Below are 26,905 nucleotides of genomic sequence, written 5' to 3' on the forward strand. Positions count from 1 at the left end.
CACCTCACCAGTCTGGCCCCTTTGGGGGCTCTCAGGCCCTTCATCCCCAATAAGCTTGAGGATGAGCAGCTTAATTTTTGTAGGTTCGGTGGGACCCATGGGTGGGGATGTGTGTAACGCGGCTGGGCCAGTCATGCTGTTCTAGCTCCTTAATGGTAGCACAGGGTCCAGGAGTGCATGTACAACCTGCCGGTCTAACATGACTCCAGACCAGAAATTATTAGAATTATTAATAATTCTAATTAGAGAGAATAAGAAAAAAAAAAGTTTTTGCATGGAGATGATGCTAAATTAGGAGGCACTGAGCTACAGCAAACTCTTCAGAGTCTGGAGAAAACTTTTCAGAGTCCCTTGGACTGCAAGATCAAACCAGCCAATCCTAAAGGAAATCAGTCCTCAATATTCATTGCAAGGACTGATGCTGAAGCTGAAACGCCAATACTTTGGCCACCTGATGGGAAGAACTCACACATCTGAAAAGACCCTGATGCTGCGAAAGGTTGAAGGCAGGAGGAGAAGGGGACGAGAGGATGAGATGGTTGGACAGCATCACTGACTCGATGGACATGAGTTTGAGTAAGCTCCGGGAGTTGGTGATGGACAGGGAAGTCTGGTGTGCTGCAGTCCATGGGGTCGCAAAGAGTCGGATGCAACTGAACGAAACTAAGCTAGAGCTACCAGGAAGCACCATGCAGAACAAAGTTGTAACATGAAGTGAGACCTTGGTTCCTTACGAGGAGACTGAGCCGGATCTAGTCAGGCTGAAGCAAAACCTACTTCCAGAATGTAAATGACAAGACTAGTAAGTGCCCTCTTCCTCAAACCGGTGAGATGGAATCTTGTCAGTTGCCAACAGAATTCTACCTACTTTGCCTGTGAAGCAGATTGGCTCAGAGTAAGTTATCACTGAACTGGATCCGCAGACCCCTCTCCATCAAGAGATCATTTCCCCTAAGGTTCCAAAGCAAATAACAACCTTTTCTGCCCCTCTCATCCCCGGCCCCTACCCACTCTCAGACTGATGCCCCCAGCCCTACTTCCCATTAAAACAGTAAGAACACAGGCAGCCAAGAGCAGCTTGGGCAATACTTGATATACATCATACATTTATTAGTGAATATCCCTCTGAAATCAGCAACAATATTAAAAAAAATAATGATTGCACTACTTGGTCAAGCAGAACTAGCAACTTTCATTTTAAAAAAAGTACAAATCTGTTAAAAATTTCAATCGGTATACACATATATAATACAACATACTAGTTATGTTAAATGCTACAAACCAATGTGAATCCAATGGAATGGAAAAAACCACACATTTAAGCTTTAAGAACCATTTTTTTTTTCTATATATATTAGCATTTTCTCAAATACATACATGGGAAAAATGAGGTAACTGTAAAATGTGCAAGGAACAGGGCCCCCCCAAATTACATGTTTATATATATATATGTAATTTTATATATATATATAAAAGACCTTTCTAACACAGAACACAGGTGCTGGGCCCAGCCAGGGCTGGGGGATGGAGCCCACTGTCATGCCTAGGCCAGAAGTTGGTAAATAAAACAGTAAACAATGACAAGCCCCCACCACAGGAAATCATTGGTAACATGGCATCTATAGCAAGGTCGGCAAATCACAAACATCCTAAATAATTGTCTTATAAATCTTTTTTTTTAAGTGATTTTTTTTTAATGTTGTTTCCCCCCCAATAGCTGCTCGCTGGAATCACTGCTGCAGCCGACACACAATCCGTGAGCCTGTTTCCGCCTGCCCCAGGAACTGGAAAGGGTTTTGAAAACCTTTTTTGGGGGTGGGGAAGGGAGGGGGGTTGGAGAGGGTGGTTCTCTGTGTAAAACGTGGGGTTTTCAACACTGCTATAAATATAGAAATGTCACCTGGAGTTATATACAGTAAGACTTTGGGTTCTCCACGGGGTGGGGCCAGGCTGATGGGGCCCCATGGCAGGCTGGGGGGTGGCGGGAAGCCAGGGCCGCTGCTGGAGAACGAGGGTGGTTGGAGCATCCCTGAGGCAGCAGGCGCCAGGGGCTGCCTGCTAGGATGTGCCGGCCCCACACGCGGTTCGTTCAGGGCAGCAACCCCAGCTGGGGGTGAGGAAGAGAAGGAATGGGGCCACGAGGGCGAGGGTGGGGAACTCAGCCAGACCCTATGGGGGCTCCTCCAGACCTTGGAGGGCAGGGCTCAAGCTGGGAGGCGGCCCCTGGAGGTGGGTCCACACCCTCCCTGGACCCAGGTCCTCCCAGACTTCCTTGGAGGAGACACGCCCAGGCAGGTGGGAGACAGGTCCTGGCTAGAGAGGGAGAAATGCCCTGAAAAGCGTACAGTCCCGGTAGGCTCTGGGGACGTGTGCAGTACAGTGCATGGCAGTTATCAGCTGAGCACAGACCCCCCCAACCCCACCCACGACCGCCAGCCACCCGGCCCAGCCCCAGCCGCGCACATGCATGTAGACCAGGCGGTACAGCGCGGACCATTCCCTGCTCCCTGGGCACTTGGTCCTGGTTGGTCCCCATACCCCCCCATTAAACCAAAAGAAAAGAGATTGTTTAAAAATCCACACCCTCAGATCCTACACGCGATTTGGGGCCAAATGATCAACAAAAACTGCTGCTCCTCACGTTCATGCAAAACGACAGAAAGGGGAGATGGGGCACGGGTCTGGGCACCGTCACTGCCAGGGAGGGCAGCCACCCGCAACACAGGAGGTCGCTCTCCCCGGCTGGCCCAGGCCCTCTCAGAGGGCCCATCTGCCGCAGCCCAGAGCCTGCCTCCCGCCTGCTTGGGAGGCTGGCTCTGATGCTCCCCAGCCTGGGCTCGTGGCCGGAATGTTGTGCCTGGGCTGAGGGCCCTCTAGGGAGCCAGCCCCACCCTCACAGCAGCCTGGCTGCCTGAGTCAGCCGAGGGTCAGGGTGGAAGGACCCACTTGGCTTCCTGCCACCATCTGTCCACGCCTGTCTGTGCCACCTGCACAGAGGGCATGCCACTTCAGGGCAAGAGACCAGGCGACCCGGACAGCTCCCCCTTTGCCCATCTTGGGGCCAACAATCTCCACCGGCCACACTAAGGGAATGGACCCTGGCTCCCAGTGCTGGCAGGAAAAGGAGACAGACCCGAGGGCAAACAGGAGAGAGACTGAGTTACGGACGCTCAGGCTGCTCCCTGGTGGGCAGACGGGTGGGCAGATGGGGAAGGAGTCTTTGGAGCTTGGCAAATGCAGGGGCTTATTGCAGGGGCTTCTCTCGGGCTGACCCTGACAGCAGCTCTGGAGAGGCAGGCAGGAACGGCAGGGCAGGCCGGGACCACGCCCTCCCTGGGCACCCCCCCGAGTTTCCAGAGCTTTGGGCAGGGTTCTCCGGGGCGGCTGTGGGGCCTCACTCAGCCTCCCTGGGCACCTCGGAAGCGTCGGCCCGGCAAATGGGACACGTCCGGTTGGCCTGGGGGGAAGCAGCCTCATGTCAAGACTCCACCACTCCTGCCCAACCCCCATCCCATCTGAGGCTCTTCTGCTGCCTGATGGGGACCTGGCTCCCTGCGTGGAACCAAAAACTTCTGGATGCCAAAGAGGATGCAGAGAGAAGCCCTCCAGTCCCCCTCCTCCCTCCCCACACCTGGGGGCCAGCATGGGAACCTTACCTTCAACCACTTGTCGACACACTTGGTGTGGAACTCATGGTTGCAGGGGAGGACCCGGAGCAGCTGCCGCGCCTCGAAATCACTGAAGCAGACGACACACCTGGGAGGAGTTACAGAGCATCACCCCCACCCTGGTGGCAAGGGCAGACTCAGGGCAGGGCACAAAGCCCCTCCCCCGGAAATCAGAACCCCATCTGTGCTCACAGAGAAGCTGGGGGCAGCGGGGGGTGTAAGGGGCGGCCAGGGCACTCACAGCGTCTGCTCCGACTGGTGACTGTCCGGGTGAAAGCGGTATGATGGAAGCTGCTCGATGTCCGCTTTGGTGAGGCCACGGGGTTTGGCATCTCCCAGCCGCTCGGCCAGATTCAGGAGAGCCTGGACGCGGGCAGGAGGGGAGAGTCAGCGGCGGCCAGGGCTGGAGGTCCCCCAGGCCCCCACTTCCCAGGACCGGGCTCCATGGGACCTCATAGTTCTCCATCTCCACGTCATCCACATCAAGATCCAGGCTGATGGTGGGCCCCATTGCTGTTGGTGACATCGGCAGCATCGAGCTAGTGAGAGACAAGCACGTGGGCCCAGGGTCAAGGGCAGTAGGCATAGAGAGCACTGAGCATTGGGGGGGGGGTCCCCTGATTCCCGCCATGAAACCAAGCCCAGAACTCTGCACTGTTCACACCAGGGACCCCATTGGGGAGCCTGAGTGTGCAGGTCTGGTCTAGTGGGGATGCTGGGGCTCTCAAGCAGCCCCGGGACCTCCGTGGGACCCTGTTTGGGTCTAACCACTAAAGGCCCCAGGAGAACGGCCCCACAGCTCTGGAGCAGCTGCACAGGTACTCACAGGAAGTAGGGCAGGAAGCTGGGGTAGTACGGTGGTGGGGGAGGTGGCGGGGGCGGCGGGGGGAGCGGCTGTTGCAGGCGGTATCTCTGGGTGCTCAGTCTCCGAGGCATCACGTGGGAATATGGCTGCGAGAGAGGGGCCAGGGGCAGGTCAGCCACGGGCCTGTCTCCCCGGTCACCCTCGAGCCAGAGCAGGGGCGGCACTCACCACACCGAAGGACAGCTCCTGGTGCAGGGTGTCGTGGGGCAGGTAGTGCATGGGCACGGACAGGGGAGGGCCGGGGGCCGAGGTGGAGTAGGTGAAGCTCCCCAGGGGGTGCTGATCCCCCCGGAGATCCACGTCATTGTCGAGGCGCTGCAGGGGCTGGGAGAAGTGGGGGGGGGGGGGCGTTGGCAGTCAGTGAAGAGGGGTGTCCCCTGGCCCCTGCCCCGCCCACCATCCGTAGCATCGGACCCGTCGCCAGGACTCACCATGCGTGGGTGCTGTGTCTGCAGGGACACAAACTGCCCAAGAGGCGCCATGTGAGCGGGCTGGGGGTGCGGGGCCGGCGGCGGGGGGTGCAGGATGTAGTGGTCACTGGAGATGAGGTGGGGGTAGGCCTGGTAGGGCACCGGGAGCTGCTGCATGGTGCACGCCTGGATCAGCTGCTGAGAAAGGGGGCAGAGGCTGGAGAACGTTCTTCTGGGCTCTGGGTTGGGTCTTAGGTTTGTGGGATCAGGGCCAGGGCCAGGGCCAGGGCCCATTCCACCCGACGAGAAGTCCTCTGGACCATCTAGTCCTGGACTAGGCCTCCCAGGCAGGACATCTTGCTCTGAAGGCCCACAGTGACAACTCCAAACCACACAGCAGGCCCTGGGATGCAGGGCCATCCCTGAGTTCTGCAACGCCCCTCCACTGGACATGAATACACGAACGCTTTTCTGGACAAGGCTGTGACCTGGAGCCGAGAGAACTCTGACAGCCTGGGTGAGGGCCGTCAAGTGCAGCTCAGTTCTGCTACGGGCCCAAGCCCGAGGCCTTCGGCTAGAGGTGGGCCAGGAGGCCTGGGCGGGCGCTCACTCACCGGGGGCGGGAGGCAGCAGAGCGGGTAGTGCTGCCCGCTGAACATCACGGAGCATGCTGGGAGCTGCTGAGTGCTGCAGCCAGGGATGTGCTGGCCTGTAGGCAAGGGGAAGCCTTGGGTGGTCACCGTGGTGACTGTGTAGGACAGAGGGACAGGTCCCTGGTGCACCTGCAGGAGAGAGACCCAGAACTGTGGGGAGGCCACTCGGCTGCCCCCGAGGTGAGAAAGTCCCGCCGGGCCAGCTCTCTTCCCTTCTCTAGCTGGGGCCTACCCACTGTAGACCTGGCTGCTACCTCCTGCCCCAAGCCCCAGAGAGTCCTCTGGGAACCCAGGAGGGGCTCTCTAGCTCTATCACTCATCCACCATGTGGCCCCAGGGAAGGTCCTTCCCTTCTCTGGGCTTCAATGTACCAACCTGTACACCAGGGCTAAAGATGCCTCCCCAAACAGAGCAATGAGTTCAGCAAGATGAAGTCAGGGTATTGCTCCTCTGTTCCTTGGACCGACTTGCCAGAGGCCAGGGCGGCAAGGCGGAGTGCGAGGGTGGGGGGTTCTGCCTACCTGCTCGTGGAGATCAACCATGAACGGGGGTTCTGCCTACCTGCTCGTGGAGATCAACCATGAACGGGCTCTGCTGGGAGGCTGGGTGCAGCATTCGGGGGCTCCCGCCGGCAGGAGCCGAGGCTCGGCGCTCCTCTACAGGGAGGTGTGCTGGTCGGGGCGGCAGCTGCTGGGAGGGGAAGCGCTCATCCTGGGCAGGCGGGCTGGCCAGGGGGCCCTCGCGGCTGGGGCTGCACCACAGAGAGGAGGCCCCAGTAGCACTGACGAGGGCCGCTCATTCACAGAGCACGGAAGAAGCCAAAGGTCCACTACCCACTGGGGAAGGAAGACAGCTCAGGGCCCTGGGCCCACCGCCCCCGGCCCCTGTGTCCAGCCCAGGCTGACAGCCCCCACGCCAGTGGCTCCAGGATCCATAGGACTGGGAGGTTCCCTCCTACCTTCCCCAGAACTGGCCCGGGCTGCTGCTGGGTCCTGCAGGGAATCGCCGTTGACCCCCAGGGGCAGAGGGTGCCCACCTAGTCACTGCCAGAGCCCATGGTTGCATCAGGGGTGGCAGAGGGCTGGAGGGGCTGGGCCAGGGCACACGACCCTAGGAGGCAAACCGACAAAGGGACTAAGGCACAGAGAAGTCCAGTCCCTTGCTCCACGAGGGGTCAGGGAGGGAGCATCAAACTTCTGCACCCTGGTTCCAGAAGCCCACTCATGCCCGCCTGCCACGCCCCTGTGCTCCCCTGGAAGCACTGCACTCTGGCACTGGGGTTCAGGGTGGACAGACCAGAGAGAGGCTTGGCCTGCAGGGAGTCCAGAAGGCTGGCTCACATGCTTCCAGGCCAGATGGCTCTGGTGTAAGGCTCCCTCCAGGTGGGTCTTCAGGGAACCCTGTCGTGGTGCAAGGATCTACAAATATGACCTACAGGTAGTAGGGTTTCTGAGGGGACTCCAGCTTCCTCCCTTCTATCTGCTTGGCTCAAGAAGGACTGCATTCCTCCCACTACTTATATATGAGAGATTCTGACTTGGTTCCTGCCCTTGGGGGTTCTCAGTCCAAGACAAGTCAGGAGTCATCCCTCAGTATCCATAGGGTACATGTTCTAGGACTCCCATGATACCGAAATCTGAATGCTTAAATCCCTTATGTGAAATGGTGTAATATTTGCATATAACCTATACACATCCTCCCCTGGACTTTCCATCATTTCTAGATTACTTATGACACCTAATACAATGTAAATGCTAGGTAAATATGATGTAAATGCTACCTAAAGGGCAAATTCAACTTTTGCTTTTTGCAACTTGATGGATTTTTTCCCCAATATTTTCAATCTACAGTTGGTTACATCTATGGGTGTGAACCTATGGATAGAGAGGATCGACGGTATACTTCCTTTCCATAATCTGTTACCACAGTGCCCACCCAAGTGAGACTTCACCTACTCTTAAAAGAAGGAACTGTTAGCTCCATGCTGCAGAAGAGAAAACTGAGGCTCAGAGACAAGAAAGGACTTGCTCAAGGTGCCACAGGAAGTGTCAAAGCGGGGAGGCGGGCTGACTACAAGCCTCTTGCTGTACCCTGCTGCCCAATGCGAAAGGGTCCAGGTCAAGAATTTTGGCATGATGCAATGAAGCAATAAACGCAGTCAACCTCTGATGGACTGGTGGGTCTGGCAAGAAGCCAGGCCCTCTGGGGCAGGAGGAGGGGGTTGGAGGGGGTGGTATAAACCTGACCCAACACAGCCCGCAAGTCGGAGGTAGGGTTTGCTGAGAAAAAAAAGAGGAAGCAAGAACCTAAACCTAAGGGAGGAAGCTGAGTGGGAACAAGGTGGGGCAGGAGCTGGGGTCCAGGAGGGGCAAGTTTCGGGGGGGCAGGGGTATTAACTCCAGAGGTTGGAATGAGGTCCTGGCAGGGAAAGCTCTGGAATCTGTCAGGCCCTGCAAAGCAAAAGGGCACGTCTAGCATGACCAGCCCTTGGCTGTTCCTACCACTGGAACCCCGCCTCCATAGAATGAGACTCCTATGCTTCCTCCACACACAGCGTCAAGTGCTGCCTCTCTGTTCACACAGTTAGGAATGTGTGCACTGTCCCCTCAACTCCTTGCTCCTCTCCTCTGAGCTGGGCTTTATGTGTATGGGCCCTAACTTTCACAATGAGCCTGAAAGGGAGGAGTTTTCTCTACCTGCTAAGACAGCATAGGGCCCAAGGCCACGGAAGAGCTGGAATTCACACTCCTCCCAGCCAGCAATTGGCAGAAGGGTGGACAAGGCCCAGTGGATTGTATCCAGCACAGGGCAGATGTGGTAAATGCACCCAGGAGAGCTGATAACCTAGGCCTAAGGTCTATGTAATCAGTCTGGTAGCAGTGAAGTTAGTGCCAATGATTAAAAATTGGGAGATTACATAAAAATCTGGCCTTTCAGAGTGAGTGAGTGTGAGTATGTGTGTCTGTGTGTGTGTGGTGAAGCAGAAAATCTGGTCCCTCATTCCTGCTTGACTCCCTCACTCTGAGCATGAGCTTTCTCTCCAGGCCACCCCAGACCCATTCCCCGCCCGTCCACCACAGGTCACTGGGGTTATAACCCCTGGTGTGGGCCAAGTGCACATCCTAACACACATGTGTACACACACACGCACACAGCCTCGATTCCTGCTGATGATCCAGCTGAGCAAACATAGGCCAAGAAAGACTCAGAGGAAACCCCCAAATAGCTGAAACGACAAACTCCTGACCCACCCTACACTTTTGGGATCAGAATCTTAGGAAGGTTGGGGAACAAAAGTGCCTGGAATTCCACCAAATTCCCCAGCAGTTTCTATAGCACAGGCAGTGCTTAAGAACCTCTGTTCTAACTGACCTCGGAGATTCTGAGAGACCTCAGTCCTGCTGATGGGGAGTTATTAACAAGAACTACAATACTTTCCATGTGCCATCCCAGTTAAGTCCTCACAGCAACCCTCAGAAGTAGGAACACTGAGGATGAGATCTCACTGAGAGAAGTGAGACCCAAGGCCAGTCAGCTACAGTTGAGTGCCCAGGGACACAGCAGTGGCCTCAACTGCTCCTCTTATGCTAGGCTATCTTGTTGAAGGCTGGGCAATGTCAAGGCTCGGGGTGAAGAACTACAGAGGCCCAGGCCCATGGGATTCTGCTCTGGCCAGCCTCTTCAAAAACGCCCACAGTGCAGGAAAGGGAAGTGGTGAGGAGCTGGGAAATCCAGCCACCAGACAGAAGCCCTTGAGCTGTGGCCAATGGTGCCAAAAGTGGCAGTGTCAACCCTTGCATTTTATTAACACGTGATGCCCTGACCTGGCAGTCTTGGTTGAGGATCGGGCACTTTGCTTCCTCTCTCTGAGCCACAGCTTATTCATCTGTAAAATGGGAACAGGCCAATAATCACCTCCCAGGGGACTGGTAAGGACTCCCCAGAGTCCACTGCAGTGATCTGCAAAGCTCAGGTATCAGCTGAGCTTTACACTATCAAAAAGTCAGACAGGATCCCGCAGGGAATACCCCAGCTGGTTCTTGACTGGGAACAGAGATGGCCCAGGAGGAACTCACCCACTTTACAGTTGAGGAAACTGGGACCCAAAGAAAGGAAATAACTCACTCCAGACTATAAAGCCAAAGCGGGTCAGAATTAGTCCTGGCTGGTCATCTAGGCCCAGGCTTCTTTAACCCTGACTTGCATTATCATCAGTACCCTCAAGAATTACCTAATGCCAAATCTCTACTGCGGGCCCTGAAGGAGATCAGGAGAGCTTTCTCTTTCAGGCACCCTGATGAGCCCTATCGTGGTGAGAAGTAAGTGAGGCCCAAAGTTGGAGCTAGCAACTTGCTCAAGGTCAAACAGCAAAGCCACCACCTAACTGCTGTCTTTTACCACGCGTCCTTTGGGCTGGGCTCTTAATGAGGTCTCTGAAAAAGAGTCCTGAGGGTCCCATCCCTAAATCCAATCTTGCCCAGAAGCAGGGACTGCATCTTGCATCCCGCTCCTCCCCCACGCACTTTCAGTGCCCCAAGCAGCTATCCCCATCCTGGTCGAGGGAGACCCTAACATATAATTTGGGCCTGGCGGCTGTTTGCAGGACAGGGGCTGTTTTGCAGATAAGCCAAGTGAGGCCCTGAGGAGAGGAGCAGACTGAGGCAGGCTGAGAAGCATCCCTCCCTACTCCCTCCCACCAGCCCCCCAAAAGAGGCAGGCTGGGCCCCGCACTGCTTGGAGGACAAGCAGAGCTACCCAACTGTGTGTCTCGTGGCAGCTGAGGGCAGGACCACCAGGCTCTGAGTTAAGTAAGAGCCGTGCGCCAGCCCAGACTCCCTGGGTGACCTTGGTCAAGGAAATCTTCCCTTCTGAGACTCAGTTGGCAAAACTGTAAAATGGGGGTGGAAATCTCTCCTTCCCAGAGCTCCCAAATAAAGCCACAATAAGCAAGACGCAAGAAACCAGGTGGTCACATTATACGCGGAGGTAACCAGTGTCCCTAAAGGGCAAGCCCATTCTCAATGTGGGCCAGACGCAGGTAGCGGGGTTCGGGGAGCTTCCTCAACCAACCCTCCCTGGGAAAGGGGACAGGCGTGGGGGAGGGGGCCGTGGTACGGATACTCGCCCAGAGCGGGGCCTCCCTCACCCCCTTCTCACTCCTTTGTGCTGTGCTCAGAGGAACATCGGGGACGAGAGGCCAGACTGCGGCGTCGGGGCCAGAGCGCTGTGACTTTAAGAACCGAGGATCCCGGACCATGTGCTCGGCGTGAGACAAAAGCAACAACAAAGGAAGTGGCGGCGGCAGGGGGAGGGGGCGGCTCCTTCCTCTCCGACCGCAGCGCTCAGCCTCTGGAGAAGGAGACTCGGCCTGGCCTGGGGGGCGCTGGGGGTGGGGAGGGGTCCCGGATTCTAGAGGCCTCGCCGTCCCCACTCCGAACTGCCCGTGATTAACTCCTGCAGAGCCAGCTAGATCACAATACCCAGTCCCAGGGGAAGGGGGGCAGGAGTTCTAGGGATGCAGAAATCGGGAGTTGGGGGCTCAGTCCCCGACTCACCTTCGGCCTCACGGTGACTCCTTTGTTCCCGATCTAGAACGGCCAAGCTGGGCAGGGGGCGGAGGTGGGGGTGGGAGTATGCTGCCTGGACCCTTTAAGAGCCCCCGCCCTGCGGAACAATGTGCTCCCTTTCCCACCCCTTAGTCCGGGGGCTGTCCGGATCCTTCCGGGGCCCTCTCTCTTTGTTGTCCGTCCGCCGAACGTCTGCCTCGCGAGGCCCACGCGTGGCCAGCCCAGGCCCTTGGGAAGCAGGAGGCAGTGCAGGACGCGGCCGGGTTTGCGCAGCTGCCTGCGGCTGGCCCTTTAAGAACTGTCCGCGGCGGCAGCGGAATGTAACAAACCCCACATTTGATTCACAACATTCGAAGCGGCGGGGTCGCGCGCCGGGCGGGAGGGGGACTCGCGGGGACGCGCCGGGAGGTTCCGGCAAACAGTAGCCGGCAGCTGCCCGCAAGGGCCCCGCCCCTTGCCAAGAGCTCCTCCCCTCGGGGGTGCTAAGAGCCAATCACCCGCCGGGGCTCGGCACGTGATTAGTGGGTCGCCATCTTGAAGGCAGATTTTTTTTTTTAAAAAAAAACTCCTTCTCGTCCCCACCTCCTCACTTAAAGTGACCGCAGCCATCACAAGCAAGGGGCGGGGCCACATGGCCTGACCTAAAGATGGAAGACCCTCTAGGTGGGTAAGACAAATTGGCTGCAACTCTAACTTGCTATGCAAACTCGCGAATCACTCATGCTTCTGAGGTGGTTTCCCTGCCCGAGAAACGGGTCCCGCTGGGGGAGCTGCAGCCCGGACTTACTGTGTCATGGTCCCCTCCTCGGGACGGGGCGGCGCCTGGGACACTGAAGTGCAATGAACCAGACCTTCGACGGGGCAAGAGCGGCCCCTTAAGCCAGCCTCAGTGGTTAGGAAGGCTCTAACAGCCCTGGACCGGCAACCTCCCCGGAGATGACGTCAGCTCCGAGAGCTACTGCGCCGCGATGACATCATGGCCTGGCCGCCCCGCATCTCCTTGTTTATACTGCGCGGTGACTTTAAATAGTTGGGTGGGCCTGGCTTGCTCAACGAACCAATAAAGGGCAATCCATGCAAATAAGCTAACGCTTGGCGGGAAGGGGGATTGGCCCGGAGCGCGCTGACGTCACAAACACATTTAACCGCCCCGCCCCTAGCGTGGCCAGGGAAAGGGGCGGGGAACAGTTTGAAGATAGAGTAGGAGGCGTGAAAAGGAAGTGTTAATCCCTCAGTCCTGTCCGATTCTTTGCAAGCCGCTTCACTGTAGCCCATTAGTCTCCTCGGTCCATGGAATTCTCCAGGCCACCTGCGCTCTAATTGCTCTAGGAGAGGCGTGGGAGAGCTGCTTGCCTAGGTGGACAGTGCAACTAAACCCAACGAAGTCTTTCGTTTCCTACAATATTCCTATGAGACAGATTACTACAACCTGCCCATTTTACAAAGGGGTAAAGAACATCAAGAGGGGCGTCATTCACCCCAGGTCACACTGCTGAGGTGACGCTTGAATCCAAGACAAAGCCGAGCTTCGTTCCCCTCTGCCTCCATGTCTGCCTGGGTACATTATACAAAATGAGGTATTACCTCCATATCGACGGGGGGTGTGGGGAAGGAGAGAAAAATCAGTAATATTTAAAATATTCAAGAGCTGGGAACAGGCTGAATATAAAGTACGCACAGAATCCATAACTACACTCCTCTAGATGGAGCTGCACTGACACAGGGCTACTTCCGAATCAGCCCTACACGAGATACCAGCACAAATGTTAAAACATCTGCTGAGCCCGTGTAGTGGGGCTGCTGGGCGTGTGCCTGTGTGTGATTTTCTATGCTTCTTTGGTATATTTCATAATCCCAGATTTCAAAACTGAAACATACTGAACTGAGTGTAACAGTATCAATGTTTTTTTAAAATATATTCCGTATCACAATAGAATATTTTTGGAAGGATATACAGGAGACATTAATAACTGCCCTCTTGGAGAACTGAAGGGAGAGCACTGGGCCAGAAGGACAAACTTTTTATTCAATATGCTTTTGTATGTTTGCCGTTTAAAAAAAACCCAAAAAAACCTAATGCCGTATAACCTACCGAAAATTCTAGAGAAAATTACTGCAAAACAGTATGTCTTAAGGATTTCCAGTCATTAAAACTTGTGTTCCTTTAGAGGCATCCAATAGAAACAACCCAGAAGGAAGTTTGGAGAACAGACATGCCTATCCAAGTAATGTTTAGCGCAACAACAATCTGACACCATACTGTGGATGTGCAGCCAATAACACAAAAACTGAAAATGGTGTCTAGGTGCAGACCTGTAGGGACAAGAGATCAAATTCAGGAGGCATGCTACAAATGTTACCTGGAATGCCGAACTCTCTCCATCACAATTAAACTATGGGTGCATGAGAATAAATGGGGATGCCTTTCTCTAACCATCTCCTTAACAGCAACTCTCCCTTCCCCTAAATCCCTTCCAATCTTTTATTTTTCTCACTCTGTAAAAGCAATCAGAAAATCCTTCCTACACTCAAAGTGCTTACACAGACCAACCCCTGCTTGCCTGTGTAGGGGTAGAACTTGCAATGGCTCCCTAATGCCTACCTTTCAGGGCTGTGCTTAACAAGACAAGCTTCCCCGACCAAACTCTTCAGGCTCACTTCTCCCCAGCATCTCTCCCACAGCCATGGCTGTGCTCCCTCTGGCCTTCCCTGCCTCTCGCTTCCTTTCTACCAATGCATTCCTTGAATGCAATGCTTGAAGCTTGGCTCCCATCTCACCTCTTACAGGAAGCTGTGAAGTCTCCAGCTTGTGCTGAACTTCCCTATCTTTGAATTCAGGCCTAGATGCACCCTGACCTTCAATTCATGCCATTTGAATTGCACACAGCCCTGTCATGACCACTTCATGTCTCACGCAGTAATCTCCTCCTTGCCTGAGAGGATTCAGTATTTTTAAGTGCAGTGACATTCAGCCTTCACTGAGACACCACAGAGGTAATCTCTTTTTACAGGTGAGGATCTGAGGCTCAAGGAAGGGAAGCGACTTGCCTGAGGCCACAGCGTGGAAATCCTTACCAGGCTCAGATGGTAAAGAATCTGCCTGCAATGCAGGAGAACCAGGTTCATCACTGGATTGGGAAGATCCCCTGGAGAAGGGGATGGCTACCCACTCCAGTACTCTTGTCTGCAGAATTCCATGGACAGAGGCGGACTACAATCCATGGGGTCGCAAAGAGTTGGACACAACTGAATGACTAATACTCTGGGCTTCCCTCATAGCTCAGTTGATAAAGAATCTGCCTGCAATGCAGGAGACTGGGTTCGATACCTGGGCCGGGAAGATGCCCTGGAGAAGGAAATGGCAACCCACTCCAGTATTCTTGCCTGGAGAATCCCATGGACAGAGGAGCCTGGCAGGCTCCAGTCCATGGGGTCGCAAGAGTTGGACACCACCCCACATAGGAAGTGACTCCAATTACTACTCCATAATCCACTTACTCCTTTGAAGACACCAGCGGTCTGACTGTGCCATTGTCTCTGCCTAAAGTGTCCTCAACATCCCCTGCTCACCTCTGGCCAAACTCTGCTCAACCTTAGGGGCTCAGCTGAAAGGCTGCCTGCTCGGAGCCTCTCCTGACCTGTCTCCTGGTTTCGACAATATGCAGCACGCCTGTTATCACACTGCATCAGGACAGCAGAAAGCATCTCATGGGGCTGCTCCTTCTACCCCTAGCAGGGCCTGGCTCAAACTGGATGGTGGATGCCCAAGGAAGGAGCTCTGGGTTGCTCTTCCTTGCCCCTGATGCTTCAGGGCCAGGAAATCTTCCTCCTGCCTTGTTTCACACGTGACCCTCTGGTTTATGTCCCTGGGATGCCCTCAGCAAATCCCTACAGCCCTCAAGGTTCCCGCCCCCAGGACCAGAGGCCAATAACACGTCTCCCTCTGACCTGAAAAACTTTCCTGGGCACATGCAAAATCACTCTGGAGCAAGCGGGAAGGAGGCTCAGTTTTACCCTATTTCCCAGGGAAGTCAGGAATCTGGACTTTCCTCTCATTTATGAGTCCTCTGCTTTGGAACCCCAGGGTGGGCCCATGGCCTATATACCTACTGTGTGCCTCACCCTCATCACCCCACCCCGCCCCACCCCTCTGAAGGCAGGTTCTGTTACTTTCATCTTACAGATGAAGAAAATGGCTCAGGAAATGACTCCCCTTGACCCAGTTCCCAAAGTGTGGCCCAGGGAGCTCCAGAAATGATTGGTGGGGGTGGCTCACGCTTGGCCAAGCACCTCCCATGAAGTTCTGTGGAGAAACTGGAGTTCTGGAGTCTCCCGCATGATCTGGGTAAATCCTACCCTGATCATCTCATTGGTCCTCCCAATGACCTAGGTATCAGTGTGTGCTCCACTTTACAGATGAGGAAGCTTGGGCAAAAGAGGACATGACTCACCCACCATTACATAGTCATCAAGGGGCAAACATGGGGTCACATTTTAAGCTAACATTAAGTTTGGTTCACACAATGCAAATGCCAACACAGGGTCTCCAAGTGTCCAATAATCAAAAGCACAAGAGCCTCTCCAGATCACAGACTGGAAGAATGGCAGAGAGGGATTTGAACCCTGGTCCCTTGAATGCAAAATACTGGATGCTACCTACATTCCGGCTTCCACCCCAGGACTCTGCAGGAGATGGTTCCTGCTGGGGCCTCCCCTATTCTACCTGCCTACCTAAGAGCCTGGACAGCTGGCTGCCTCCTTCCCTCCATCAGGGGTCAGAAAGTACTCCACTCCTTTTTTCTAAAACCCCTCAAGCCCTCCTCCAGATGCAGGGCCCAGCAGCCTTCCCAAGTGAAGCTGGCAGAACACAGAGATTGAGGGACGGTTCAGGAACACACAGCACAGCCTGGTAAAGCCCGCTCAGGACACAGACCTCCCAGCTACCCCAGAGCATCAGCTTTGAGCCTCACATTCCAGGGTAGGGGTTGACAGGCCCCACTCTGCCAAGTCCTTGCTGCTTAGGGCAGGCTTGAACACACCTGAGCCCTAAGCTTTGGTTGCCCTAAAAAGCAGAGCCCATTTATGCATATGGGGGAGGGTGGCGTGTCTATAAAGGTGTTCCCAGGTCTGGGTTCGAGGCTGCAGCACTCTGGCCCCAGCTCTGAGTCTTGGTCAGTGATGTGGCCTCTCTCTTCCTCAGTCTCACTTCTGTAAAACCAGGATGATGACAGCACTAGTGACAGATGCCATTTCCTCAGCACTCTGTGTATGCAGCACTGCTGTTCATCTCCTACAGGCTACAGAGAGGGCAGGCAGACACTGATGGTTAAGTGCAGTGCCTCAGAAGCCAGCCCACCTAGACTATGAGAAAGCTGCCACCTCTATGAGGCTCACAGTTTGTCCGGTGAAAATAGGGGTGACTGTGAGTCAACAGTGGCTTCCACTGTGTGCACATCTTCCACGGTCCTGGAAGATACCATGTGCTTGAATGTGTGAGCTTTGTGGGTAGGGCACTGGGAGGGGATCCGCTTCCTGACTCCCTCCCTGTTATAGCTGTCATCCGTGGAACACATAGGGTCTGGTAAACGAAGGAGCAGGTACGGGTCACCACAGCATCCAGAGATGAAAATCGGGCGCTGCAAGATTGTGGGAGCCTGGCAATTCCCGGGAGATGAGTCCAGCTGAATCCCCCCTTTGCCCTCCAACCAAGGCCAGCTTCCTACACCCACATCGTCTTTCTTGCCCTGGGCCCATCTCGACTCGGGCTTCATAGCCCTCAGGCAACAGAGTGTGTGACCTTGGGCAAGACACAGATCCGCTGGAGCCCCCGCGCCTGCCTTTACCCTCAAAGCAGTACCCACGCCGCTGGCGTGCAGTGGTCTGTTCTTCCGACCCGAGGCAGCCCCAGGGCAAGGTTTGGGTCGCGCTGGATCCCCAGCAGCTGGGACAAGGAGCGCTGGTAGTGTTTGGGACAGCGCTAAGGAGGCCAAAGCACTGCAGTCTGTCCTGGACTCCTGGGCTCCAGCTCTAGCCGGGACTCGCCAGGGGTTGCGATCGGAGCATGCGTGGAGCGCAGGGCACTCTGGGACGAGTAGTTCCCAGGGCTTCCCCGTACTGGAACACCAGACAGCGGGCAGAGCAGCTCTGGCCCAGAGTCCCAGGACAGCAAGCTCCCGCCCAGCGGACGCAGCCCGGCGGACTCTGGCCTTGCTGGAGGTCCCTGCGCTACACTGCTAGCCCACTGCCGCCCCCTATCGCTCCATCCTCGTTGACCCTGCGCCTGGGTCGCACGGCGCAGGGTCCAGGCCGTGCGTTACCTGGGGCCGCGGCGGGGCTCTAACCCCACCCGGCGGCCGGCGCGTTGCTCCCGCTGCAGCCCGGGGTCCTGGTCCCGCTGCGGCCCGAGCGCCGCCTGCCGCGGTCCCCCCTTTGGCCCGACGCAGTGGAACGGTCCACAGACCTCTTCACCCGGGCGCGCGCGCGCGCGGGGTCTACAGCAGCTACGTAGCTTCACCCTCGCTCCCGCGCACGTATGGAAGTACCTGGACTGCACCAAGCGCGCGGGAGTGGAGGGTGGAAGGAGGCGGAGCGTGTCTCGGCCACGCCCCCTCAGTGTACGGCCGCAAAGGGCGCGCAAGGGCGAGGCTTACAGGGTCTGGCACCCCAGGTGCCCCCTTTGCTACCGGTGTGACCTTGGATGAATGACTAAATAGGAAAGATAATACGAGCCCGTGGCCGTTCAAAGAACCTTTGCTTCACGGACAGTTTGTTCCCATCCCTCAGCTTCGGAGTGTGTGTGTGTGTGTGTGTGTGTGTGCGCGCGCGCGCGCGCGGGAGAAGGTAACAAGGATCTACATACAAAGAGAAAAGACTGAGATCAGCAGATCTTGGTTCCTCTCTGTGGGTCATTCTCTGAGCTTCAGTTTCCTCTTCTGTGAAATGGGAATGATGATACCTCCTTCGGGATGTAGGGAGACTCTAGTGACAAAAGAATGCTTCAGTCCATTGCTAGAGCCATCCTGAACCAAAGTGGGAATACCTGCTCAGGCCTGGGATCCAGAGGGCATCCCCGCCCACTGCATCCTAAGGTGTAATTAGCCGGCTAGGACTACAACTCCCATCGCGCCCCGCTCCATCAGGGTCGTGCTGGGAGCTGTAGTCCCTGCAGACCTCACTCTCAGAGGCTGCCCTCTTTCCTCAGCCCAGGACTTGGCACCTCTGCCGAGGGAGGGCCCGCTGCCTCGAGGTCGACTTACTTTTTAAAGCTTGCATTTGTTGAGTTCTACCCAGTGAGGGAATATTATTAGTGTCCCTGTTTTATAGATTCGAAAGCTGAAGTATAGCTAGCTGAGGGATTTTTGCTAGGAAGTGACAGACTCAGGATTTCTGTCCAGGCCTGGCATCCAGAACCTGCTTTCTACCTCACTCTGGTTCATCCTTTAGCAAACATATGTTTTGTTTTTTTCTTTTTAAATACGAACTACATTAAAGCCTAATTTAGGATATACTTTGTAGCTATACAGTAAAATAAATCTTATGTGTACATTCTTCATAAATGTATACCTCTGTATAACTAAAATCTAATCAAGATCTAGAACATTTTCATCACTTTGGAAAGTTCCCTCTTACCCCCTCCAAGTCAGTTTCCTGCTGTCATAACTATGGATCTGGTTCCTGACACGATAGATTTGTTTTTTGTCTTTAGAACTTCATATCATGGAATAACTGTGTAAATGCTGTCGTCTTTCGTTCTGCATCATGTTTTTTGAGATCCAACCTGCGGTAGGTATCACTAGTCTGTTCTTTTTTGCCCCCAGTTTTATTGAGATCTAATTGATGTTGACATATAGCGTTTTGTAAGTTTAAGGTGTACAGTATTATCCAATACATGTATATACTGCAGAACGTTTCCCTAAATAAGGTTAGTTAACACTTCCTTCACCTACATAGTTAGCATTTTGTTGTTTTGTTGTTGTTTTGCTTTGCACTACTCTCAATAGGAACTTTCAGGTATAAGGTAGATACAGTATTATTGACTATAGTCACCTTGCTATACATTAGATCCCCAGAACTTACTCATTTTATGTAACTCAAAGTTTGTTTCTTTTGACCAACACTTCCTGGTTTCCCCCACCCCCCAGCTCCTGGCAACCTCCATTCTACAATCTGTTTCTATGTATTTGACTTTAAAAAAAAGTTCTATATATCAATGAGATCATGCAGTACTTGCCTTTCTCTAACTGACTTATTTCACTTAGCATGTGTCCCTGTTTAGCATGTGTCACTTAACATGGTGCCCCTCAGGTCTGTCCATGTAGTTACAAATGGCAAGATTTCTTTATTTTTTATGGCTGAGGAATATTCCATTGGTGTGTATATGTATATATGTATATACCACAGTTTATTCATTCATCCATCACTGGATACCTAGGTTGTTTTCAAGTATTGGCTGTTGTGAATAATACTGCAATGAACACAGGCAGGGTTTTGTTATTCATTTATTTTGTTTTACTTTCTTTTCTAATTTGATGGCTAGTAACTCATTGTATGAATGTACAATGGTTTTTGAAACCCAATCCTTTGAAGAAATGATCCCTGACTTCCAGCCACCTTGATCTTTCAATTCTCCCAGGAGCCAGGTTCTTTCCTTAGTGAGGCTTTGGACACACCGTTCCCTCTGCCAGGGCTTCCCTTTCCTTCCTTGTGGCCTGACCTACTCTGCTGTCACAGAGCCTCCCTCCGTGGGGGCAGGGATGCTTGTCCCCTCCACGGCCAGTGTCCTCCGCCAAGCACAGTGCCTGGACAAGGTGAGCAATCAGTCCCTGTCCATTGAAGGGACACAGAAGAGGCAGGGGACCCCAGGAGGGCCATGTGACACCGGGTCGCATTCCTGGAGGGCTCAGAGGCCTGTTCCGTCTCAGAGACAGCCATGTGTTATTTTACTTCCCCCTATTTTCCTGATGTGGAAACTGAGGCTGAGAAGAGCTGGAATGGGAACATAGGTCTTCCTGGCTGTGACCCCTTTCCGGGATGGTGGTGGTGAGGAGTGTTGAGAAGAACCTGAGGGAAGGCTCTAGGGATGTTGTTGCAGAGCAGAGAGGGGAAGTGGGGCCTGTTACTCCCTGAGATCAAGCCCAGTGGAAGTGGTCAGGCAACTCTCAACTCCATAAAAACAAATACAGTTGGGCCCACGGAGTGAAGGTCAGGGGAAGAGGTGAGCTCCCCATCACTGGGGCTGTGCAAACTGTGGCAGAACAGCCCTGTGGAAGGGGTCCTTTAGAGAGAATGTGTGCTCTGGGAAGGGGCTCAGAGGTCTGGGGGTGGTGAGGCGTTGGTCTCATGGGTCCTCAGGTTCTTTCTAGGATGAGAGTCATCAATCTGACACCAAGCGGCTGTTTATATATTAATACCTTGGGCTGGTTCCTCAGATGTAAGACAGAGTGATGAAGGAAACTTGTATTCTGCAAAGGTGTGTGCAGCTGGAAGGTTGAGGAGGGGTTGGACACACACACAGCAAAGAGACACACTCGGCCCAGGCTCTCCAGGTCACCTCTGAAGCCATACGCTGTTGAGGTGGGGGAGCGAGCGGGGCACTCCATGTTTCAGATGAAGTTGTAGCTCAGAGAGGAATCACTTGCCAGACACCACAGGACAAGTCAGGGCTTGATTTCAACTTGATCAATTTCTGAGCACATAGTGAGTGCACAGAGTAGATTGCCAGAAGAGACAAGCAACGAGAAGTTTTTCTGATCAGAACTTTGAGACTTCCCTGGTGGTCCAGTGGTTAAGAATCCACCTGGCAATGCAGGGGACACGGGTTTGATCCCTGGTTTGGGAAGATTCCACGAGCCGTAGAGCACAACTAACAGCAGCCTCTGCTTGCCCAGACAAAAGAAAGCCTGTGCGCCACAGCGAAGACCCAGGGCAGCCAGAAATAAATAACAATTAGGGAAAAAAAAAAAAAAAAAGCTTGACAGTGGCTATGAAGAAACCCTGGTGTGTGTCCAGATTGCTACCTCCTCTCTATCACTGCCCTGGGCTCGGGTTTTAGTGCATGTGTGTGTGCTAACTTGCCTCAGTCACACCTGACTCTTTGTGACCCCATGGGCTGTAGCCGGCCAGGATCCTCAGTCCATGGGATTCTCCAGCCAAGAATACTGGAGTGGGTTGCCATGCCCTCCTCCAGGGGATCTTCCCAACCCAGGGGTCAAACCCATGTCTCTTGTGTCTCCTGCATGGCTTAGGCAGTTTCTTTACCACTAGCACCACCCGGGAAGCCCCAGTGCTTTAGCGCATTTCCTGCTTATTTTTTAAAACAAACCTAAGGGTTGGCTTCTGCAGTTGTGCCCATTTTACAGATGAGGACATTGAAGTTTGGGAGATGAACTCTCTTGCCCAAGGCCCCCAGCTAGTAAGCAGTGGGGAGATGATTAGGACCTAGGTCATCTGAGTTCATATTCTGACCCCTTAGGCCTATTTTGTGCCTGGCCACTTGCCACTTCCCGAAACTGACGCAGACCTGGGTCAATTACAGCCCAGAGCCCAGTGAGCTTCTCAGATCACCTGGTGGCAGGCAGACAGGTGCCCTTGAGATGGAAAAGGCACCATCTGGCCACACCCAGCTCATCCAGACACTGACCAAAGGTCTGGGAAGGCCAGGACACACCCTGTAGGGGCCAGGGCAGTGACTCAGAGCTGTTGGCCCCAGGGGTCAGAGCAGGGAGCAAGGGCAGGGGCTGGGGCTGGGGTTTGCCCTACCTGGTCCTAGGCAGAGAGACCAGGCCACCTCCTTTGGTCTGGGGTGGGCCTGGAGCCTTGGGCAGAGGTGCCCATCTCTCCTCCTACCAATTATGCCCCTAGTGATCTCACCACACTATTACAGAACTAATGTTCTGTGAGCCTTCTCTCTGCATTGGCTGTTGTACCTGGGACTCTCAGTGCATGACTTCATTTTTATCCTTACCGCCTTACCATCCTTCTGAGGTAGGCTTCATACATTACCCATAATTTACAGATGAGGAAACTGAGGATTCAGGAGATTCTGTAATTTGCCTCATTACAATTAAACTCGGCCCCTGATCCTGAACCTGGTTTCTTAGCAACTATATTATAACAGTCATCTCAAGTACCATCCAACATCCTGTAGCATCCTTTTCTTAGAGACACACAAGAGGTAAAACCTATTAGGTATTAGGAATTGCACCACAACTCCCAGATCCTAGTGAGCTTTCTCTCTCTGTATGTATGTGTGTACGTTGGATGGATGTTGGACTTAATGGAGCCCAGATCATGTTTCCCTCTTTGCCTTGCCTGCTTGGAGGCTCAGAACCCAATTCATGGCCCACCTCTGACAATTATCTGGAACGTCAAGGCACATATTTAAATGTTTTATGGACTCTGTAGGGGCTAAATTGTCCTCATTTTTTTCATTGGTTTTTCCTTCATCCGGGTTTCTTCACTTTTTAAGCTTGTTGTGGCACATATTTTTCCAATTTTAAAAAATTATGGTAAAATAATATTAAATTTACTATCTTAACCATTTTCAAATATACAGTTGTATTAAGTACACTCATATTGCTGTGTGCCACTGCTATTCATCTCCAGAACTCATTCCACCTTACAAAACTGAAACTCTATACCCACTAAACAATTACTTGCCATTCCTCCCTCTCTGGACCCTGGTAAGTACCATCCTCCTTTCTGTCTGCGATTTTGACTATTCTAAATAGCTCCGATAAGTAGAATCAGTTTGTGTCTTTATGTGACTGGCTCATTTCACTTAGCATAACAAGGTCCATTTATATCATAATGTGTCGAAATTCTCTCCCGTTTTAAGGCTAATAGTCCATTGTATGTATAGACCACATTTTGCTTACCCATCCTGTACTTTGGCCACCTGATGCGAAGAGATGACTCATTGGAAGAGACCCTGATACTGGGAAAGATTGAAGGCAGGAGGAGAAGGGGACAACAGAAGATGAGATAGTTGGATGGCATCATCGACTCAATGGACATGAGTTTGAGCAAGCTCCAGGAGATGGTGAAGGACAGGGAAGCCTGGTGTGCTGCAGTCCGTGGAGTCACAAGGAATCGGACACGACTGAGCGACTGAACAACAAACCCATCTGTCAACGGACACTTGGATTGTTTCCATGTTTTGTTTAGTTATGGTGAATAGTGCTGCTATGAACATGGGTGTGCACACAGCATATGTATTTTGATAATTTGTTTTAAAATGGCGGTTTGGGGAACAAACATTCTGTTAAAGTGTCTGTCATATCATAGCTGCCTGATACATATATCTATTGAGTGTAAGTCAAGTGTGACTCCTGCCCACGAGGAGAAGGCCACCCAGGATGATGACCAGACAGTGGCATGTGTGCTGAGCAAGCTATGAATTCAATGCCCTGGGAGCTCAGACAACTGGTGGGTGGGGTCCATGCTGTGTTCTGGGCCCCATGCCAGGAACAGTATTTCAGTGATCTGGTTTTATCCTCACAAGAATCCTGTGAAGTAAGTAATACTGTTCTCTCCAAATTATGAACGCAGATGTCCAATATCATGCTATGGGGAGAAGTGGGAACTCCAGGAGGCTTAACAGGGAGTTGGCCAAACCAAGTTCAGACTCTTCTCTCTCTTACCCTTAACTCTGTCTGTACCCCTTCCTTAGCATCTGGGTAGGGTGGTGTAGGGATGAGGAACTTCCTGCCTCAAGGGCACTATAATCAGGACAGATAATTCAACCAGACATAGCAGAAAAAGGAATGTATTGATTCAGTAACTGAAGAGTCTTGTGGTGATGGCTTCAGGCATGGCTATATCCAGGGGCCCACATAAGTCATGAGGAATTCATGTGTCTCCATTTTTCAGTTCTGCTTTAACTCAGTCTTGAATTATTTCTCAGTAGCCTTTCCCCTCATGGTAGTGAGACAGACAGCTGTTGGAAGTCACTTTCTCAGAGCTTGGACATCCCAGTGGGGAGGAATGACGTTCTTATTAACAGTTCCAACAAAAGTCTTTTAAGTCTCATCAGTTCTATCTGACCCGATTTTGGTCACATGCCCAAACCCAAACCAGAAGCTCTGGCCAGAGAGGTGCTGTGCCAGGCCTCATCATATGCCCTCCATGGGGGTAAGAGGGGTTGGGGGAGGAGATTCCACAGAGGAAAACTGGATCTTGTCACCAGGGAAGCCGGGAGGGCTGCTGAGTGGCCAGAACAGGGGGTGGTCAGGAAGTGTGGAGGAGGCCCTGCTGGGCGAGGAGACGTGGGGAGGGCTGAGGCAGGCGGGAGAACTCTTCCCTCATCGAAGGCAGGCCGTGGTGCTGTCGTCAGAGCCAGTTCCTGGCTTCTGGTCACTTCCCCTTTCTGAGCCCCATGATCCTTTTCTGCAGCACGCCAGCCTCCCCTGTCCCCATCTCCCAGAGTTTGCTCAAATTCATGTCCACTGAGTTGGTGATAAAGCATACTGTGGGTGCTCAATAAATCTGATTCTAGCTCCTCTCAGGAGGCACGACCTTCTGCCCCCAGGACTTTCCTGGAACTAAGAGTGTATTTGCACCTCATGGTCTCTTTTGGTTGTTCCAGGCCTCACTAAATGCCCCTCCTGGCCTGAGTGTCTCCTGGCGGCCCTCACCCGCCCCTAGGGTAGGAGGACCCAGCACCCCATGGTCCAGACACAGGCAGCACGGCTCAGGGGGTGAAAGTCACTTCCCGAGGCTTCCCATCCCCAAGGACTCAGGATCCCCTTTCTCCGGGGTCAACACAGGAATGGTTGGGCCTGAGAGGCTGGAGGAGGAGTCAGGGTCCTGCCTCTGTTGGGAGACCACAGGTGCTGGGAAAATATTTAAAGTCAGCTGGGGATGGGGGATGGATGAACCCTGGGGGAGTGTGGATACCCTCTGGAGCCCTCAAAGGAGGGCACCCATCATGATTGCCTTCACTGCTCTCTGAAGACCTCATGTTTGATTATCACACTGTTTTACTACTTCCCTCCCAGAACCTATTGCCTTTCTCACCTCCCTCACAGGTCCTCTGCCACTGAGGGACCTTGTAGCAGGGAGGAGATGGCGAGCCCAGATGTCACCCTCCTCCACACACAGCTGCCCCAGGGCTGGGGCCCAGTTCCTACCTCCCGTGGGCTCGGCTCTGCTGGGCACTGGCTCCCGTGGCCTAGGCCTCTGGGCCTGGGAGCAGGGGGTCCTCGCCTCAGTCCTGCCCTTGTACCCCCCCTCTTCAGCTGTGGTCCGGGCCTCCTGAGTAGTCCTTCCCATCCCTGGAGGTGTGGTCTCTCTCAGGGTTAATGATTTCTCAGGGGAGGCGGAGATGGTGCCAAAGTCTGCTAACTGTGCCAGCGCAGGCCCCAGACGGTGCCCAGCTGGCCACAGCGCACATCCTCTGCCTCCGGGGCCCCTCCTGGGGGCGCAGGTAGGGATGGCACAGCTTCTCTGCAGCAGGGGTGCGGGGTCTCCTGGCCAGGGGTATGGACCGAGGGGGGTCGCTGGGGCCATGGTGAGCTTTGGGGGGTCTCCCGCTCAGCTGGGTGGGGGCGCTGGGTGGAGGAAGCGAGCGCTGGGGCCCAGGTGGGTGGACCTGGATTGAGTCCCAGCCTGGCCACGGGGCGTCGGTGTCTTCTGCAGCAAGGAGCTAGTAACACCTATTCCCAAGGCCCTGATGGCCCCCTTTCCTTCCAAGGCCTTAGGCGATTTGGATCCAAGATGTTTCTTCTCAGGATAGGAGGAAGGCAGGTCCCCTAGAGAAGTGAGTTCATCTGCCTCAGGCCCCTTTCAAGGGAAGCTTGAGGGGTTGAAGACAGGGTGGCTGAGGCAGGCAGCACCAGCGCTCGAGGAAGGACTGGGCTCCAACTCCAACTGCCTGGGTTCAGGCTGCAGCTCCATCCTGACTGAGTGGGCTCTGTGACTCTTTAGGGCCTTAGTTTCCTCATCTGTAGAATGGGGGTGGTTATAGTGCAGGAAAGACCCTGGAGAGCCCCAAGGAGCTTGGCCTGTGGTCAGTAACGAAATCCTCAGCTGGACTAGGAAGTATCCAGCCGTTACTCACCGCACGCACCCTCCCCTCAAGCTCTGGCACATCCCAAGGCCCTGACACATCTCTGTCCTGGGGAACCAGGTAGAGACTCAGCTGAGAGCTGGGCCGGGCCGGGGCCTCTTCAGGAACTGCTGCGTTGGGGCCTGGAAAACACGGAAATCCAAATGGTGGAGACAGGCTGTGATCCTGTGTGGGCTCTGGTTCTTGTCCAAACCCTGTTTCTCAGGAAGGAGACTGAGGCAGGAGGATGAGGGCATGCCTGGGGCCCGTGAACTGTGGCGATCAAAACTCAGGGCCATCTGATTCCATGTGTGTTTGCCAGGGAAGCAGCCTGGAGCTGGGGCAGGAGGGCCCTGGTGGCATCAAGTAGACCCCAGACCAAGGCTTGCCAGGGAATTCTGGTTTGGGAACCAGTCTGGGCCTAACCTCTGGGGCATCCCTCTCTGAGCTTCTCTGGGCCTTGGTTTCCTCTCTGGGCCCTGTGGATTCCTTCCAGATGGGAAACACCTATGAGAAGTGAACGAGAAGGCGGGAAAGCGAAAGTGGGCGTCTGCGGTCAGTCGGAGGTGGTGGTACGGCTGGGGGTAGAGCCAGCCTGCGGGGACACGCCTGTGGGTGAGGAGGGCCACCTCCCTCTCTGGCCCTCCTGGAGGCCCCAGGCAGTCCTGGGACCCCCATCCCCAGTGCCTCCAAATT

The 26,905-nt window shown here is 54.0% G+C and overlaps 2 protein-coding genes across 7 annotated transcripts in view; one reads left to right on the forward strand and one right to left on the reverse strand.

Annotated features, from left to right (window-relative positions):
* Positions 1 to 1,078: 1,078 nt before the first annotated feature.
* On the reverse strand, positions 1,079 to 17,713 carry RNF44 (ring finger protein 44). 6 transcript variants are annotated; one of them, XM_043912335.1, is made up of 11 exons: positions 17,481 to 17,713; positions 6,555 to 6,706; positions 6,158 to 6,347; positions 5,558 to 5,725; positions 4,965 to 5,141; positions 4,702 to 4,857; positions 4,495 to 4,619; positions 4,120 to 4,207; positions 3,910 to 4,031; positions 3,657 to 3,756; positions 1,079 to 3,457 (listed from the first exon to the last, which is right to left on the reverse strand). In XM_043912335.1, exons 2-11 carry the CDS (start codon positions 6,659 to 6,661, stop codon positions 3,395 to 3,397), a joined length of 1,296 nt encoding a protein of 431 aa, XP_043768270.1. In that variant the 5' UTR covers positions 6,662 to 6,706; positions 17,481 to 17,713; the 3' UTR covers positions 1,079 to 3,394. The 6 variants fall into 6 exon arrangements, with proteins under 6 accessions (XP_043768270.1, XP_043768272.1, XP_043768271.1 ...); XM_043912337.1 differs by lacking the exon at positions 17,481 to 17,713 and adding an exon at positions 11,951 to 14,263; XM_043912336.1 differs by lacking the exon at positions 17,481 to 17,713 and adding an exon at positions 11,152 to 11,898.
* Positions 17,714 to 25,487: 7,774 nt separating this feature from the next.
* Positions 25,488 to 26,905, forward strand: part of CDHR2 (cadherin related family member 2) — a 50,327-nt gene continuing 48,909 nt past the window's right edge. Inside the window, exon 1 of the mRNA XM_043912339.1 lies at positions 25,488 to 25,588. The gene's annotated coding sequence lies outside the window, so the exon portion shown is untranslated. The remainder of the gene's footprint in view (positions 25,589 to 26,905) is intronic.

The sequence above is a fragment of the Cervus elaphus genome, chromosome 9, assembly GCF_910594005.1.
Source record: "Cervus elaphus chromosome 9, mCerEla1.1, whole genome shotgun sequence".
Lineage (NCBI taxonomy): Eukaryota > Metazoa > Chordata > Mammalia > Artiodactyla > Cervidae > Cervus > Cervus elaphus.